Below are 17,461 nucleotides of genomic sequence, written 5' to 3'. Positions count from 1 at the left end.
GAGGGGCGACGAGGGCGTTCTTTCATCTTCCCATGGACACGCCGCTTGCTTTCTTCTCTGCGCCGGTCGCGGATGGCGGGCTTCGGGTTCATTGTGTGGCGACAATGATAGCCCTGATTCCCTGTTCCCGGCTGCTAGCCATGGAGGGTAGAGTAGAATCAATGTTGGGTGGCAAGGGAAGGGGGTCGAATTGTTTAAAAAGCTCGAGGTAAGCTCTATCGTGGGCGGCAGCATCCTTTGTCCGTAACCTGCCTCCAGTTTCTTGTTACGTTAAGACTTCGTTTCATTTTGTGATGAACCGCAGTGGAAGGCTACGGGCTGTGACACGGCCCTGGCAAGGCATTCTTACGCAACTCTGAGTATAGTGCGTCAAAGACTTTGATAGTACAAGGCGCGTAGCCTTTGTCCTTAATGTCGTGTTTTGTGTCAGTGATACATAATTTATATTATAATGAAGCTGGCATGTTTGGAGAAACGACTTCTAGTTGGCAACGCTGTCGCTGCCGATGTGACATAATCCAAAGAAAGATCTCTTTAATATAGAAGTTTTCTATTCAAATATTTCTATGTACAAACTGAACCCGAGTTAAATATTTATTGGAACAAATAATGTGAACTTTAAAAGGACCTTGCTGTCTGTTTACACTGTCACCTGACCAATGTAACTGCGCTCTTAACTTCGTTCGCCCTAAAGGAAGGCCTGTGTTTCCTTCGCCAGCTCGTTTCCAGGCAGTTCTTGAGATGAAGAAATGCAATGGAATGGGAGCTAAGCTTTCGATGAACTACGCACTGGGGACGCGTATCTCTCCAGCAAGATGGAGCTGCACAGAACGGGTTCCTTGGTGCACACTTTGCGTCGTCCACGGGAGGTCCGGATCGGCTGACGAACTTCGCTGTGGGAAGATGGGCGGTACTTGCGTCGAAGGCCAAGTTGCTTCTCTTGACAGCTCCTACCAACTCTGTAGGCGTGGGTTACTTTTATATAAACGATGTATTACTTTTGTAACGAATAAAGATAGATAAGCGAAACTGAGCTGCACAGATTACTCTCTAGTGAGAGGTGGGAAGGAGGTGCTCGGGTGTTAGCTCGGGAGTTGGTTGGCTCGTAGGATTAAATTCCGATTACGGGGGCATTGTACCCCGGAGTCCCTTGACAGGGTTCGATTAGGGAGCGTGAGCTGTCGAGCTCCAGCACCAACTAAAACCCGTTTATTCGTTCGTGATACGATTCCCACTTGCTGCGTTCCCACTAAATATCACTGGTTGGCCCGCCCTCTTCTGGTGGACCGGCGATTCCCTGACGGGTCATGAGACGAGCATCTCCCAGTGGCCGAGAAGCCGCAAACAATCGCCCCACTTTCCCACCGTGGGGGAATTGCTTAAAGGGAAGCTACGGAGCTTCTTGGAAAAAATGTGTTAGAAGTGAATTCTAGTGTATTTTTACCCCCTAACCCGAATACCCAAGCCATTTGCTGCCTAAGTATTTTTAAACGCGAGAAAAACGCGAAAGACAGTCGCTCTCCATGACGTCATCGACGGCTCTTTTGGCTGCCCAAGGCTAGGGAGGCGGGGCTTCAGTCCTATTTTGAAATTGCTCGTATGGCTCTCCGGCGCGTCGCATTGAAATACAATTTTGATATCTGCTAATCTAAAGGCCAAATGAACGCAATTCAAGCGTTTTTTCTCAAATGTATAAGTGCTCCATCTTCCCTTTAAGTTTCCCGCGTGAGACCCCACGACCTGCGCATGTCCAGTGATGAAATAGGCATTTGACCTTTTGTAGCAAGTTCTGTAGCTGGGGAAATATTGGTTTGGAGCAGCCACTGACGCTTTTGGAGCAGATGCCGACATCTGTTAGCACATCACTTGAGAATGAAAAACTGATTGAGTCTCTTAATGAGTTCATTTATGATACTAATCAAGGGTTTGTGTTTGGCACTCGAGCATGTTACTTATTACTGTTTCTAGAAAAATAATATATAGAGCATTAAAGGAACACATTCTTAAATAAGGCTCTAGTCAGAGGTTTCATTTACAGTGGGTATTAAACAATTTTTCCCGCTAGATTTAGCGGGGAAATTTTTCCGCTAGATTTAGCGGGGAATTTTTTCCTCTAAATCTAGCGGGGAAACTTTTTACGCTAGGTTTAGCGGAGAAATTTTTCCGCTAAATCTAGCGGGGAAATTTTTCCGCTAGATTTGGCGGGGAAATTTACCCATAATGCACCGCGCGGTTACGCCGACGGCGACGGCGACGGCGACGCCGCTCAAGCCCGAAACGGGCCCCTAAGAGCTGCGCTCTAAAATGGTTGAAAAGTGTATCGTAGCGTAGTGGATTGAATCTTCCCTCCCCTTTTCATTTTACACTCGGTAGTTTGTTTAGCCTGTAGATATATTTTTTTAATGCCAGCAAAACCAGCATATCCGCTAACACGTCTACCAATAAAGATGCGTCCCGTAAGTTTAATTAACGTACCAAACTCAAGCATATAATAATATAGATTACAAAAGCAGCCAACCAACAATACTATAAAGGGCTACACTTGCGCTTTAAACTCCATAAAGTTTTTTTAGTGGCGTAGGAACCGGAGTTACGTCGAACTTCGCAGCTCTTTCGATCGACAGCTGCACGGAAACTAACGTGACTCCCGTATTTATTCAAATATATATAGACTCGTGTTCCCTTCTCTCTTTATCTGTTTTTTTTTTTTTCCAATTGGAGATTCACTTACAATGAGGACAAACAAGTTCGCCCCGTAATCATCCTGACAATAATGTGCCTGCCTGTCGCGCTAAGCCAGGCGCTCCCCCGTGTCAGCCGCTGCTCCTAGCACTCCGGTGCAAAGCGGTGAAGCTCCACGCGGTCACGCTGCTGAGACGCGCAACTGCCACGGTATAATCAAGCGACCTTAGCAGGAGTACAAGACCCCGGTTCTAGTATGCAAAAGGTTTCTCGGGGACTCTTAGTTCCTGACATCGAAGACATCGTCTGAGACTCTAGTTCATGGCGGCCATCAAAACGCCAGCGCATCAACCGGCCAGAGCGCTTGATCCCCAGCGTCAGCGCATCTGCCCGGTTGATTGGCAGCCTCGAAGCGCGACATCCTGGCATTCGTCACCTTCTTGTACGTGTTCTTTCATCGGCTAGACCAATCAATGTCGCGTGACTTGTGCTGTTAGCATGCGTGTCTGTGGTTATATGTGTTCGAGTCTTCGGATTTATTCTGATCTAAGACGGAACAAACTATACTGCGAGTAGAGACGCTGTGAAGTTCGTATTTGTACAATATTTCTTTCCTTCTACTTCTCTGAATATTGCGGTCGACCAATATATATATATATATATATATATATTTGCTTTAAGCCTGTCTCGGGGCAGGTTTGGCGCAATTCTTAACAAAAATGGCATTTTGGCGCAAGATGCAGCAGACTTCACTTCATGCAGCAATCTTCCGCGGATGACGCAGCATTTCCATCACTGCACTTGCCCATCCAACCACCGAACTCTCCGATAGGTCTCCCTGTCAGAAATGCACGTTCCGGTTCTCTCGGGTGAATGCCCGCGTTTTGAACCTCGCGTCGGCAAAGTATACGCCCGTCTCTCGAAGTCGCCCACCACCGCGGGAACTGTTCGCCAACGCTTTCATGTATACCAGCCAAGTCCCTCTCGTGCTAACGGCCCACTGGAGAGCCTTCGCCGACCCTTACACCCACGGTTGGGCAAAATGGCCCTTTTAGACGATACGCTCGTGGGGAACAGTAAGCCAAGGCCAATTCTATGTACAATGTATTTATTAAAAAGCAAAAAAAGAACTCGCCGGTGTCACCCTTGTCTTCGGGTTTCCCCAGTGTCGTTAGGAGCCGGTGCCCCTCCCCCCTCCCCCATCACGGAGTCCATCTACCGCTCCTGGTCGTCGGAGGAGTGCTGCCTCCTCATGTGGCTTCTGAGTTCGCAAGGGAGCAGGAACCCTCTGCCGCAGTCCCCGCACTTGTGGGGATACTCTTTCGAGTGCACCCGAATCACGTGGCTCTTCACGCTGCTTAAATCAGAGGTCCTGTAGGAGCACAGGTGGCAGGCATAGGGCTTCTCGCCAGAGTGGGTTCGCCTGTGCCTTGCGAGGTCACCTCTATGAACGAATCCTCTCGCACACTCTGGGCAGACGTGGGGCCGCTCTCCGCTGTGCGTCCTCTCGTGCGTCCTCAAGTGTGCCAGACGGGCGAACTTCTGCCCGCACTCGGCGCACTCGTGAGGCCGCTCGCCCGTGTGCACATTCTGGTGCGTGGTCAAGTGGCCCTGCTGCGTGAAAGCCTTGCCGCAGGTGCCGCACTCGAAGGGCCTCTCTCCCGTGTGGGTGCGCTCGTGCTTGACAAGGTCTGGTTTCTTATCGCTGGAGTAGGGACAGTGACCGCATCGGTGCCTGCCCCCTCTCCTCTCGTGCACCATCTTCCGGTGTCCCTGGAGGTGCTCGAGGGAAGCGAAGACGCTGTCGCAGTCCCCGCACGCGAAGCTCTCCGCTGGCCCCTCGACGGACGGTGCATCTTCTTGGCCTGCACATGGACGAGCAAGACCGGGGGGTGCACAGTGTTAAGTGGGAACAGTATACCGTAACATCCCGAGATACCCCTCCCCGAAAGGTAACCCTCCCCCCATTTTAGGATGGATTTGTTTTTTTCTTTTAAAGGGGGGGTTCAACGATTTTAAGTTTAAAAGAATATGCATCTCGTAATTTTTACGTTGTTTATCATGTCCCGGAGGTCATAGAAAACACCTCCTTCATTAAAAAATGTCGCTAGTCCGCTGCATGAACACAAAGCAAAAGTCGAGCTTTTCCCCCCACCTGCAGCAACGAGGGGCAGCCGAAGGAACTACTGCGAAAAGATTACGTGACCTCACTCGGCTCTAAGCTGCAGCATAACGCCCGCTAATGTCAGCAGAGAGAGAGAGAGGAAGCGTCCCCCGAGAGAGCACAGGGGAAGCTACACTGCACGCCGAATTACGTCACAAGGAGGGGGACCAGGTGAGACCGAAGACTGGGAGTGAGTTGAGGAATGCCAAAATTGGAAATACTGATTTTTTTTTTTCTTTTTTTACATAACAACAATTGACACGCAGTCGAAATTGGTTTTCTGTTCTTTACTTTAGGATTGTCAGAGGGCAACTTCCACAAGTGTTTGACCGAAGTCCGGAAATCGCTGCACCCCCCCCCCCCCCCCTCCTCTTTAAAACACCGAAAGATAGCCCACGCTTACTAATCGTAGCGTTCGGATCAACGATGCCCTTGGCGTAAATGCGCCCGGTTAGCTAGGGCAGGATATATAAGCGAACATTTCTGACTGGGAAGTACAGTCATCTCTGTTTCATTGCCCCCTCGCCGGGATAACATGTCTGATAGACACATTATCTAAAAATAGCATTTGTGTTTTCAACTTTTATGGACTGCACACCGACAGGTAGACCACTCCTCATTTTCATACAATTTTTTATCTATTCTAGGTGGACTATATCTCAGGAGAGTACCGAACCTTCAAATCCAAAATAAAAAAAAAAAAATACTTTATTTTTTTTATTTTTGTGCATTGTGGTTCCACAACTAACAGTGCACTCCTGCCAATTCTTATTGCAATGACAAACTTCGGAACTCAGCGTAGCCTTGCCATCCGATGTCCCCCACTCACGCTTCTTCTGGGCTCCGTCCTTGGCTTCGACGAGTCCTAGCTCGGCGCCAAACTCGTCCCCGTACCAGACGAGCAGCTCGGTCCCCGGCGCTATCTTGGCCCTTGTCTGGTAGTAGACGCCTCCCCTGTGCTGGAAGGCCACGAGGTTCTGGCTGTTCTCGCTGGGGGCGCAGTTCACGTAGCGCATCCAGTTGGACTCCGACAGGGGCCGGGCGTCCACCAGGTAGCCGCCCCGGCCACGCACCTGGATCCGGGCAAGTGCACGCGGTGACGCACCACTTTTACAATTTCAAGGAGATTGTTTTGGCTACTAAATTAGATTATCATTGTTATATCGACGTTTTTACTTAGGGATACATTTCTTGAACTTTGAGTTTTTATGCGATGACTGAAGTATTGACGAGAACAAAAAAAGATACTTGCAACTTCCGTGTTTACTTATGCGCTCATCTGCGAATGGGTGTCTCTGCATTGTCGACGTTTTGTGCTATCTATGCGAGTGCAACCTGAAGGTGATGCGTGCTGCTTGTACATTGTTGCTAGTAAAAAAGTATCTTTACGATGCCGCACCGCCAGAGCACAAAGTATTAGCGTGTTTCCTAGCGCTCTTAACTTGTTCCTGTAACACCCTTAGGATGTTACCCCTGAGTCCAGCTACACCCACATGGGACAATGATATTCTAGTGTGTACCCCGACAATTCTATCCTCACTTTCAGGTTCGGAACCTTCAAGTTCACGCATGCTCACGCAGCCCACAGGGAGCACTGCACCTTCCAGGTGTACCCGTTGCCCCCGCCGGAGCCGGTGAAGCGCACGCCTTCGTAGGGCCCGTAGCACAGCCTGGCCGGGAGGGGCCTGAGGGTGAAGACCCCCTTCCCGGCCCCCTTTATGCAGGACCGGGCCAGCGTCAGACCCTCGGGCAGGGTCTTGTTCGCGCGCTGGGGGTCCCCCGGGGGAGCCTGAATTAATCAGAGGGGATGGATATGACGTCACAACTAATATATAAAGAGAGCTGACGTACTGCAAGGACTTTGTCAGCCAGTATGACAAAAACGAACGTGTACTTGTTTGTACTTTTATTTATTTTCAAACGGTGCGATAAAACTTCGGTTTCAGTTGTTTTTGTTAGTCTGGCATAAAATGTGTACTAAAAACAAACAAAAAAGTGAAAGCCGCTTACAACTCCCTGTAACGCCGAATTAGAGCGCAGCTCTTGAGGAGGAGGAGGGAAGGGTACTGGGGGGGGGGGGTAAAACTAACCAGGAGGGGTCAGTGACCTTGGGGGGTCACGTGACCTTGGGGGTCGCGTGACCCCCAATGCCGATGATGTCATCACTGACGTCACTGATGACGTCATCAGTGACGATGACGATGCGGGTACCGATGACGTCATTAGTGACGTCACTGATGACTTCATCAGTGATGATGACGATGACGATGCGAATGTCGGTGACGTCATCAGTGACGTCGCTGATGACGTAATCAGTGATGATGACGATGCGGATGTCGGTAACGTCATCAGTGATGATGACGATGACGATGCGGATGCCGGTGACGTCATCAGTGATGATGACGATGTTGATGCCGGTGACGACATCAGTGACGTCACTGATGACGTCATCAGTGATGATGACGATGCGGATGTCGGTAACGTCATCAGTTATGATGACGATGACGATGCGGGTGACGTCATCAGTGATGATGACGATGTGGATGCCGGTGACGTCATCAGTGATGATGACGATGACGATGTGGATGCCGATGACGTCATCATTGATGATGACGTCATCAGTGATGATGACGATGACGATGTGGATGCCGGTGACGTCATCAGTGACGATGACGTAATCGGGGGGTCACGCGACATCGGCGGGGGTCACGTGACCTCGAGAAGGGGTCACGTGACATCGGGGGGTCACGTGACCGGGGGGGTCACGTGCCCCCCACGAGGTCACGTGCCCCCCCGAGGTCACGTGACCCCGGTGGGGGGCTCGCGCGGTGCATTATGGGACATTTCCCATGATGCACCGCGCGGTTACGCCGACGGTGACGGCGACGGCGACGGCGACGCCGCTCAAGCCGGAAACGGGCCCCTAAGAGCTGCGCTCTAAAACTAAGCATTTCTGCTGTGATTCCAAACCCGTGATCTTTATAGGACAGTCGAGAATTGGATACTTTCTGACAAATCCAGCTACGGTAACACTAAGAGACCTGCGGGCGGGAATGCCACTTTTAGTACGGGTTACTTTATTATGGTTGCAGATAATTTAACTTTCTTATGGTTTCCATCTACGGTTTTCTGGATATCCTCCAAGTTAATCAACAAAATAGAGACCCTCGATTCTTGAAGTGTATTGTCTTCGATGTACAGTCTGGATAATGACTTAATGGTAGTACACTAGACTTCGTAGATTCTTATCATTGGATGTCCAGTCTGGAGATGGAGCAGTCGAAGCCCGCGTGTATACTTTCCCGGGTAGCACGCGGAATTCGAGGGAGGTTACGCACGGACACAGGTAACGCCTTGACTCAAAAGCGAAAACTCGATCACGCCATGAAGTCAGTCTTGTCCCAACACAGATTGCTCCCTCCATTTTTTCGGAGCTTCCCCGCTTTCCTGCCATTTCAAAAGCTCACAATGCCTCCTGGATGCGCGCCAGACACCAACGAAGTCGTGTAAATTTCTTACCGGGGTGTCCTTGATGAACTCGAGCGGTCCGTGGACGGGACAGTTGCCGTGCCGGTCTTCGCCGCACTCCAGGCAGTCTGCACAAGGAACAACAGTGAGCAACACACTTCTGTAGCCCCATTATATTTCATTAAGCTATTGAAGTTAGCATGGGGTGTCACTGAGGGAAGGGAGCACGTCTCTTGTCCGAGTATCTCGAAATTCTGGACACTCACAGAAGAACTCGTCCTCGGAGGGAACTTCGCACTCGGCGTAGTTGACGGACTTGCGGCTCCGCTTCGGGTACCGCGTCTGGCTCGAGGTGCCCTCTCCGGGATCTGCGCACGTCACCGGACGAAGAAAAGTCACGTCCTACCAAATGAACCGTTCATCCGATGCCCTGATTCCTTAGGTCCAGCGGCGTTACTAGGGTCAGCGGCACACAGGGCGGTCTGCCACCCCCTTAAATTCCTGAATTCCGATATGACGCGTGCCCGAAACAAGCTTGTTCATCGAACAATAATTCATGCACGCCGCATAACCCGTGGATTCTGGGTTTATATGCCCACCCCTGCCCGTTTCGATCTGGATGAGCATCGCTCCTGCGTGCACGGTAGTGTATCACTAAGGCCCGATGCAAGCGTCAAAGATCCCGAGCGAGCAATGCTATTGCACTGGCTAAATTTGTCACCTACAGCGGACATACGAGTTGCACATTGGGGCCGACTAACTTTACGCTGCCTAAAAATACACACAGCGCTATTCCCTGACGTTCAGCTTGTTATCCCTCGTCAGTATGGTTTCGCCAAGCTTCGTAATGGTACTAACTTAGCATCCAGGGAAATCGGCACTTCCCGTCATTGACAAAGAAGCGATGACAATAACGGTGACGATATTCATAGTGAATACCCCCGCGTCGGGCAGTAAACGGGTCCCCGTACCGTATTCCCCCTCCTGCTTCTCCTGCGCAGCGGAGAGTGGCTTCACGCCGGACCTCGAAGCCAGGCGGGAACTTCCTCGCTGCAGGGGCGTCGCTGCTGCCGCCACGGCGCTCTGAAAGGGCGGAGCACGTGACGACGGCCATGACGTCAACTGACGTCATAGTCATGGATTTTGCATGATCAGTCGCGACTGTGCAGTGCACGTATGACCGAATAGTAAAGGCATGTAGCGCAGTGATATTGGATGCTTTACCACGCCCTATTACTTCAGCATGTAGAAGTATGCGGTTTAAAAGTGTAGCCTCACTGTTTTTGTATTCTTTTTTTAAATTGGAGATTGGATAATTGAAACTAAAGTAGGTGTGCAGGCCAGCTGGTTCAATACTGGCACGGTGTCCTAGGGGCGGAAGAAAACCGGGACGGACAACACAAAGCTGGAGCTTTGTTTTGTCCGTCCCGTTTTTTCCTCCGGTCCTGACCGTGGTCGTGAGTTAATTGTTGAAATAAAAGCTTTGTCTAGGAGGCGCAACAGCCGCCGCTCGGTTAAAAGGTTTCAGCCACAATCGTCCACCCATTCACCCAACTGACTGATGCAGAGAAGGTGTGCCAAATCGGGCACAAAACTACGTGACACGGAGCCGCTTCGGCCGAACGCTAAGGCCGTACTTCCGTCCGATGCCCCTGCCCTGCGTTGGCCTCCATTCGGTGACGTCATGATACCAACCTTGGGGGGCCTGTTCTCCTTCCCGGATGATCCTGCGGCGGCAGTGGTCGAGGCCTCTGTAAGGCGAATCGAAAAAAATTGCGACTGATCATGCGGGTAACCCTGAAGTCTTCGACGTTTACAAAAGAAAGCCAAGATACGTGAAACTCGTCTAAAAAAAAAAAAAAAAAAAAGTGTTTCGGTTCTTTTTTTTTTTAGAGCGCAGCTCTTAGGTGCCCGTTTCCAACTTGGGCGGCGTCGCCGACGGCGGCGCCAGGTCACGTGACCCCTCCCAAGGTCCCCCCAAGGTCACGTGACCCCCCGAAATCACGTGACCCCCCAGGTCACGTGACCGCCCAAGGTCACGTGGCCCCCCCTCCCCGAGGTCACGTGAGCCCCCTTCCCCCTCCCGAAGTCACGTGACACCCCCCCCGCCCCCCCGAGGTCACGTGACCCCCTCCCCCCGACGTAAGGTGACCCCCCGGAGCATATTAAAGAATGAGGGGAGAAGGAGGAGAAGGAGAAGGAGGAGGAGGGGTCTACCCTCCCCTCAGTACCCTTCCCTCCTCCTCCTCAAGAGCTGCGCTCCGATTCGGCGTTACAGGGAGTTGTAAACGGCTTTCACTTTTTTGTATTCTTTGTCTTTTGAGTGTTCATCTGCGTATCTAATTTACAAGTTATAAGTATAGGGTTCCGAGTTTTTAGATATATCCGAAAAACTCTAAAAAAAACGCTAGGCTGAAAAATTTTGCTTACCTCGGATTTATGCGAAAAAATGATTACATAGTTCTGAGGGCAAATAAAAAAAATCGATTGTATTTCAAAGGAATCTTGGTAGGAGGGAGCACAGAATTATCAAACTCCGAATCTCGGAGAATTGGGAATATAGCAAGCATAGATTTCGAAAAACCACGATTTTTTTGGCAAAAATTAAACCCCGAAAAACACTATTTGAAATTTACTAAGAATAAACTTCGAAAACATGGGACCGCTGACGAGGCTTCGAAGCGACGAGCAAGGTGAAATGATTTTTCATGAATGCTTGAAATGTCGTACATCCCCCCAAAAAATTATGTGCGCCTTTTTTTTTTTTTTTTTTTCTTTTTTGATACAGCTGTTTTTGTGTGTTTTTCGACCCGTTCCTGATATTTCCGCCTGACATTTCCCTTTTTTTCGAACTTACGCTTCCTCCCTGCCGATCCAGGTCTTGATGAGGGCTTCGGCTTGATGAAGTCCGGCACCGGTGGAGTGCAGCCTACGGAAGAACCTCATTCAAGTTCATCACACTGCCATCGTCTCTTCGAGTGCAAGGGGAATCTAAGGCAGCGACTGAACTCGCCGAGCCTTTGTTGTTAGTTTCATATAGCCCAGATATTTGATACAAATACATCTACAGTGAGGGAAGTGCTTCGCCATTTGGGCCTAATTGGGCGATGAGACGAAGTCTGCTACATTTTGCGCCACAATGACATTTTTGCTAAGACTTGCGCCGCACTTGCGCTGAGGTGGGAAATTCAAAAGAAAAGAATATATTATTATTGGTGGGTCACGATATTCAAAGACGCGAGAGGAAAGGTAAGTGGTACAAATATATATGTAGGAATAACAAAGGAGATACAGGGGAGCTGGTGAACTTTCAACATGTTGAGCACCTAAGACTTGGAACAAAAAGTGCACGACACACCCGCCCAATTTTTTTTTTTTTTTTTTCAGACTCGGGTTTACAAAACGTTGGGCAGGCTCTTTATGCCTTTCATTTTATTTTTTTCAATCTTAACAGATTTGTTAAAAAATAAAGCGATTACTACATTTACGCAATTTGGGCAGGTGAGTTGTACGGACAGTGGGCATAGTATAGGAGGCTAATAGTAACGATCAGTCGGCTAATTGGGCAGAATGTGTTAATTGACTTTTTCATTGGTGAACATCGACATATGGTTCCAATTGGAAACTTGCTGAGCGTAATTGAAAACTACGACATCAGTAATTTGTAGAAAGACCTCGAACGTGTGAGAAGCTCAGTGGTGCTCTAAAGTTACCGCTCGTGTAGCATGTACAACGCTGGGGCTTTATGATAAGAGACGGAAAAATCGCGAGGGCGCCTTATCGCACAGGTAGCCTTGCTCTGCTGCACGACTGGTAGCTTTAGCGCACGCTTCTCACTCACTCAGTCTTTTTTTTTTAGATCGCAGCTCTTAAGCTCCTGTTTCCGGCTTGAGCGGCGTCGGCGTCGGCGTAACCACGCGGTGCGTTATGGGACGCGTGACGTCACTGGTGACGTCATCGGTGACGCCGTCGTCACTGGTGACGTCATCGGCATCGCCATCGTCACGTGACCCCATAGGGTCACGTTACCCCCGTGAGGTCACGTTACCCCGGTGACGTCACGTGACCCCCGTGAGGTCACGTGACCCTCGTGAGACGACGGCGACGCCGCTCGGAGGAAGGAGTAGCAGACAGGATGAGGAGGTGAGGAAGAGGGAAGAGGGGTATACCTTCCCCTCCCCAGTACCCTTCCCCTCCTCCTCCTCAAGAGCTGCGCTCTTATCCGGCGTTACCAGGAGTTGTAAACAGCTTTCATTTTTCAGTTAGTGATTTAGTTGTTTTCGATGACGCTCAGCAAGTTTCTAATTCAAACCATACGGATAGATTCCCTAATTAAAAATGAAAGCCGTTTACCACTCCCTGTAACGCCGAATTAGAGCGCAGCTCTTGAGGAGGAGGAGGGAAGGGTACTGAGGGTCACGTGTTCTCGGGGGGAGGTCACGTGACCTCGGGGGGGGGGGGGGGTACATGACCTCGGGGTGTGGTCACGTGACCTCGGGGGGGGGGGTCACGTGACCCCCTCCCCGAGGTCACCAAAGGTCCTCCGAGGTCCTCCCGAAGGAACCCGAGGTCCTCCCGAAGGAACCCAAGGTCCTCCCGAAGGACCTCGGGTTCCTTCGGGAGGGCCTCGGGTTCCTTCGGGGAAATGTACTCATAATGCACCGCGCGGTTACGCCGACGGCGACGGCGACGCCGACGCCGCTCAGGCCGGAAACGGGCGCCTAAGAGCTGTGCTCTAAAAGTTATGACAAAATTTTACTTAATGATTCAAATGATTGTTACGATTAGCCCCCTAAACTATGTCCTCCAGGCCTTATTATTCACCTGCACAAACCGCATAAGTGTAGTTTTCACGGCTTCTTTCTAAAAATTTAATGAGGATTTAAAAATGAAAGACGTTTTCGACACCCTGTAAAGCGCGAGACACATGCGGGATAAAAATTCATCCGATCCGACGTCCGATCCGGCAATACGACTGCCTGATCCGAAAAGTTCGGTCGCTTCAGACGTCGATCGGCGATCCGGCGTGCGTCCAGCATGCCAGATAGTTTCGCACAACGGACGGAGTGTCGGAAGCGTCCAGCCAATGGCAGCGCAGCTAGCGCGAAGGTCATGATGACGTACTGGGTTTGGCGGGACGAACACGATAGCAGGACGGGCGAGGGGAAGCCGGGCGCGTGAATCCCGCTGACCCATTCGAGAAAGATGACCCCAGCAAAGAATGCACGCGCTAGCGAGAACGAGCTCGTAATTTCGTTCGTGCGAGCTAACCGTCAATCTGGGACCAGAGATTTCCTGGGCGGCGCCGAAAGGATCGTCGCGTCGCATTCAAGGTCAAAAGCACGTGTTTCAAACTGTTGCGTGCGACAATTCGGAGCGGCGTAGGACTGTCGGGTCGGAAGATTGTGCCGTCCATGTGTCTCGCGCTTAACACCGAATTAGAGCGCAGCTCTTGAGGAAGAGGAGGAAAGGGCACTGAGGAAAGGGTATACCTTTCCTCCTCATCCTCCCTGCTACTCCTCCTCCCCTCCTCTTGTTCGTCCTCCTCCTAACATCCTTCAAGCTCCTCCCCTTATCTCATCCTCCTCCCTCTCTCCTTCTTCTCATCCCTCCTCCTCCCATCATCCCTTCTCTGCCCCTCCTCCTCCACCTCCACTCCCCCTCGTCATCCTCCCCCTCCTCCCTCTCCCCGCGCGTTGCACCACAGGAAATGTCCCATGATGCACCGCGCGGGACCCTCGTGACATTAATCGTGATGTCCCGAGGGTCTCGCGCGGTGCATTGTGGGACATTTCCCATGACGCAACGCGCGGTTACGCCGACGGCGACGCCGCTCAAGTCGGAAATGGGCGCCTAAGAGCTGCGCTCTGAAAAAAATCCACCCGTATATGCTTTTTACAGCGTCTCTACTTACCGCATATTTCGTCTCATCTTAGGGCACAGCAGAGTTCGAAAACTCGACCACATACAACCCTACACACTAAAAGCGCTAGTCATGGGGCACTCATTGCAAGAGTTAGGGGAAGAGGCCAGCTGGTGAATATTAAGCAGGACGGTGTTGTGTGTGTCCTTCATGTTTCCGTGTCTCCGGTTTTATTATGTTGCTTACCATTCACTGCACTTTATTGGTATTGCCCACGAAACAATACGTACAGACGATTGCCACCATGTCGCGCTTTGATGTTGTTTGATTGTTCCTATTGGTTCGTAGCGTCGGCTTGCGTTTTAAGGCGAAACGAAGTATAAAGGTTGCTCGTGAACTGTGCTGGCCGGTTGATGCGCGGGACGGTTGATCGCCGGTAGCGTCAAAATTTCCAGACGATGTCGATAATGTCAAGAGTTAAAAGTCGAGAGAGAGCAAATCGCGATGGCGGCTCCTGTGATAAGCCAGTACCAGGTTCCTGTACTCGTGGCTAGAGCACTCGAAGGGGCCGTGCACCGATATTCGCTCGGATTAATTTTCACTTTACGCGAGCTTACTGGCACTAGTGAGTTAATGACCAAGGAACTCCTTTGTTGCGGCGCAGTTTTAAGGATAAAAGCAAGCGTTTTCTTTCAATATCTCCTTCGGAAAACTTGATGACGCAGCTTACGTGTCTCAGTACCCTACAGTGGTGACATTTTAATGCGGCTCATTGATTGGACTCCAACATTGCGTGAGTACTCAATTTGGGCTCGTGATATTTAACAGCTGAATCGACAATCGTTCGGGTAGTGCCCGTGTCCAATCGCTGCAATGACCACGATAGACGAACCACAACAACCTGTGGAACTCAGCGCGTGTCCTGTGCTTCGCCAACCCCAGCGCGTGGCTGTGATCAACACTAGCGGCATATAATCGGCTCCAGATCACGTGACCGCTTCTTCTGGCTGCGAGTTGCATAGGCTCGTTTTTCTTTTGTTTTTTTCTGCGACTTCAGTTGCATGGGGTGAAAATAGAAAGTGTCTCATAGGTCATTAACGTCAGGTATTCGTTCTAAGCGGTACAGAAATCGTTGCATCGCCCCTTTCATTATCATGTGAGGCATATGGCTCCAGGCCGTGGTTACAGTGCACCAATACACTTGCGCAGCTCGCTTCAGCCTTCAGCGCCTCTCACCAGGGTAAGCTTCACCGCTTTGCACCGGAGTGCTAGGAGCAGCGGCTGACACGGGGGAGCGCCTGGTCTGGCGTGAAATAGGCTCTGAACTTATGTTCGGTACTATTACAGGTCTACCTTTTTTGTCTTAAACCTCGGTCGACCCCTCATTTTAAGGATCTGTGCCGATAAAAATTAAGAAACACCGATCTATGTCAGAATAGATGAGGTAGTACACGTAGTTCCCGTCTACCGAAAGAGCGGCAAACTTCAACCTAACTCTGGTTCCAACGCCGCCAAAGAGCAGTGTCAGTGTTAATGCTGGTTGTTTCTTCAGTCTATGATATATCCCACGTTATTCTGGATGTTAACAGATGGGCTGGTATTTGCCGGGATTTTGCATAAATTATGCATATAGGCATAGTAAACTACCGAGTGTAAAAGAGAAAGGAAGAGTCTTTATACCGATAAAATGTTGTGCCATGATTCATTTTCTAACAATGTTCTTAATGCTCATTGTAAATGAAACTTACTGTGACCTCCACCTTATTCCTAAAAAAGGCCCTGTGAATTCTTTTTGTGCCCTACCTATTCTTATTAGAAAAAGGTAGGTAATATGCTTCAGCATCAAAGAGGAACCCTCGATCATTATCAAATATAAACGCATTTAGCGATGGAGTCACGTTTTATTTTTTCTAGTGATGGGATAACAGATGTTGGCATATGCTCCAAAAGCGTCAGTGGCTGCTCGAAATCATCAATGTTTTTCCTGCTACAAAAGGCCGACTGCCTAAAGCCACGGTGCCTGGAAGATGACGCAACCCCCCCCCCCCCCCCCCTTCTTTTTTTCCAGCAAAAAAAAAAAAAAATTTTTTTTTCGTCCAAATGTAGCGCGAGAGGTTCTAATCAGATACCCAAGTTTAAGATCAGTAATCATCTCGTTCAAACGTCATAAGTGATTTTCTGATAATTTCGATTGGAAAATGGCGCCCATTTTCGGTAACTGACGCCATTCAGCTCCATGTGTTCGAGACCTCCACCGGCAGCCATTTTCCCGTTCTAAATTTCGGAAAATCGCTATTAACTTTTGAATAAGATAACGGGGAGAGTTCTGAAACTTTGGCATCTGGTTCAGACCACTAGCGCTACATTTGTGTGGAGAACGAGCGCTCGTCGATGCGTAGTTCATTTTTCTGTTAAGAAAAAACAAAACAAAATTTGTATAATAAATGTATATAATTTTAAGGGGCTATTGGAAAGAGGGGAAGGGGGGGGGGGGCACTTTGTAGCGCCTGCAATATTTGGTTGTCGGGTGAAGAAACAACGCAGATTGCAAGTTCGTCTGCTTCTTTTGCAGGGGTTGTGGTGACGTCAGAAAAACGCCGAGCTCTGATTGGCTCTGAATGAAGGACAGTGGATAGACCTCAAAGCAAGCTGCCTCTAGGTCTACCCACTATCCTTCCATCAGAGCCAATCAGGGCTAGGCGTCGTTCTGAGGTCGCCGCAACTGCTGCCGAAGAAGCGACTTGCTCTTCGCATAATCACAGACTTAACCTCACGAGGGTTTGCCGTTAGGGTTTGCCGTTGTCACTGCCGAGTATCTGCATTTCACAGCGGACCTCGGTGCTGAGGCTACAATATACCGGGGACCCGGTGTTCAGGCCTGGTATCCTAATGTAACGTATCGAATACTAATAAATATTTTTATGTCACAAAATATTCTTCGCAGCCATCTCTTTCGCCAAATTCGCAGACGCGCTTTTTTCAGAGGCTCTGCTAACGCTCACCCATTCGTAGGAGAAGGTCGTAGTTTTCCTTGAGATTGGTCATTCTTGACTTCACGTAGAATGACAAGGTGTTCCATTCTTCATCCGAGAAGTATTCTCGGATGAGGCTGAAACGAGGCAGGTCTTCGGAAGACATTTTCGTGGAGAGGCAGTCGAGTGGCGGTCGCAGGGCGGGATTCCCAAGAGACGCTCAACTGTCGTCTGCTAAACTTCCCGCGCTTGCCGCCACTTTTTTTTGGTCGGTCAACAGAGCGTGACACTGCGCATCAGAAAACGTAATAA

The 17,461-nt window shown here is 50.0% G+C and overlaps 1 protein-coding gene across 1 annotated transcript; it reads right to left on the bottom strand.

Moving 5' to 3' along the window:
* Positions 1-3,842: 3,842 nt before the first annotated feature.
* Positions 3,843-17,389, bottom strand: LOC120842623 (histone-lysine N-methyltransferase PRDM9-like). The gene is made up of 9 exons (XM_040213774.2): positions 17,180-17,389; positions 11,172-11,243; positions 10,010-10,065; positions 9,286-9,397; positions 8,581-8,682; positions 8,366-8,442; positions 6,447-6,635; positions 5,676-5,919; positions 3,843-4,547 (listed from the first exon to the last, which is right to left on the bottom strand). The coding sequence occupies exons 1-9, from the start codon at positions 17,313-17,315 to the stop codon at positions 3,898-3,900; spliced, it is 1,638 nt and encodes a 545-aa protein (XP_040069708.1). The 5' UTR covers positions 17,316-17,389; the 3' UTR covers positions 3,843-3,897.
* Between the last annotated feature and the right edge of the window lie 72 nt (positions 17,390-17,461).

The sequence above is a fragment of the Ixodes scapularis genome, unplaced genomic scaffold, assembly GCF_016920785.2.
Source record: "Ixodes scapularis isolate PalLabHiFi unplaced genomic scaffold, ASM1692078v2 PGA_scaffold4__175_contigs__length_147842914, whole genome shotgun sequence".
NCBI classification, from domain to species: domain Eukaryota; kingdom Metazoa; phylum Arthropoda; class Arachnida; order Ixodida; family Ixodidae; genus Ixodes; species Ixodes scapularis.
The sequence above is the reverse complement of the archived record's forward strand: the minus strand, read 5'-3'. Positions and strand labels throughout refer to the sequence as shown.

Coding starts and splice junctions, on each gene's coding strand:
- LOC120842623 (XM_040213774.2), bottom strand. CDS start 17,315: ATGTCTTCCGAAGACCTGCCTCGTTTCAGCCTCATCCGAGAATACTTC. Junction 8,683..9,285: donor GAAGCAGGAGGGGGAATACG/GTACGGGGACCC, acceptor TGACGTGCGCAG/ATCCCGGAGAGGGCACCTCG. Junction 6,636..8,365: donor AGTTCATCAAGGACACCCCG/GTAAGAAATTTA, acceptor TGATTAATTCAG/GCTCCCCCGGGGGACCCCCA.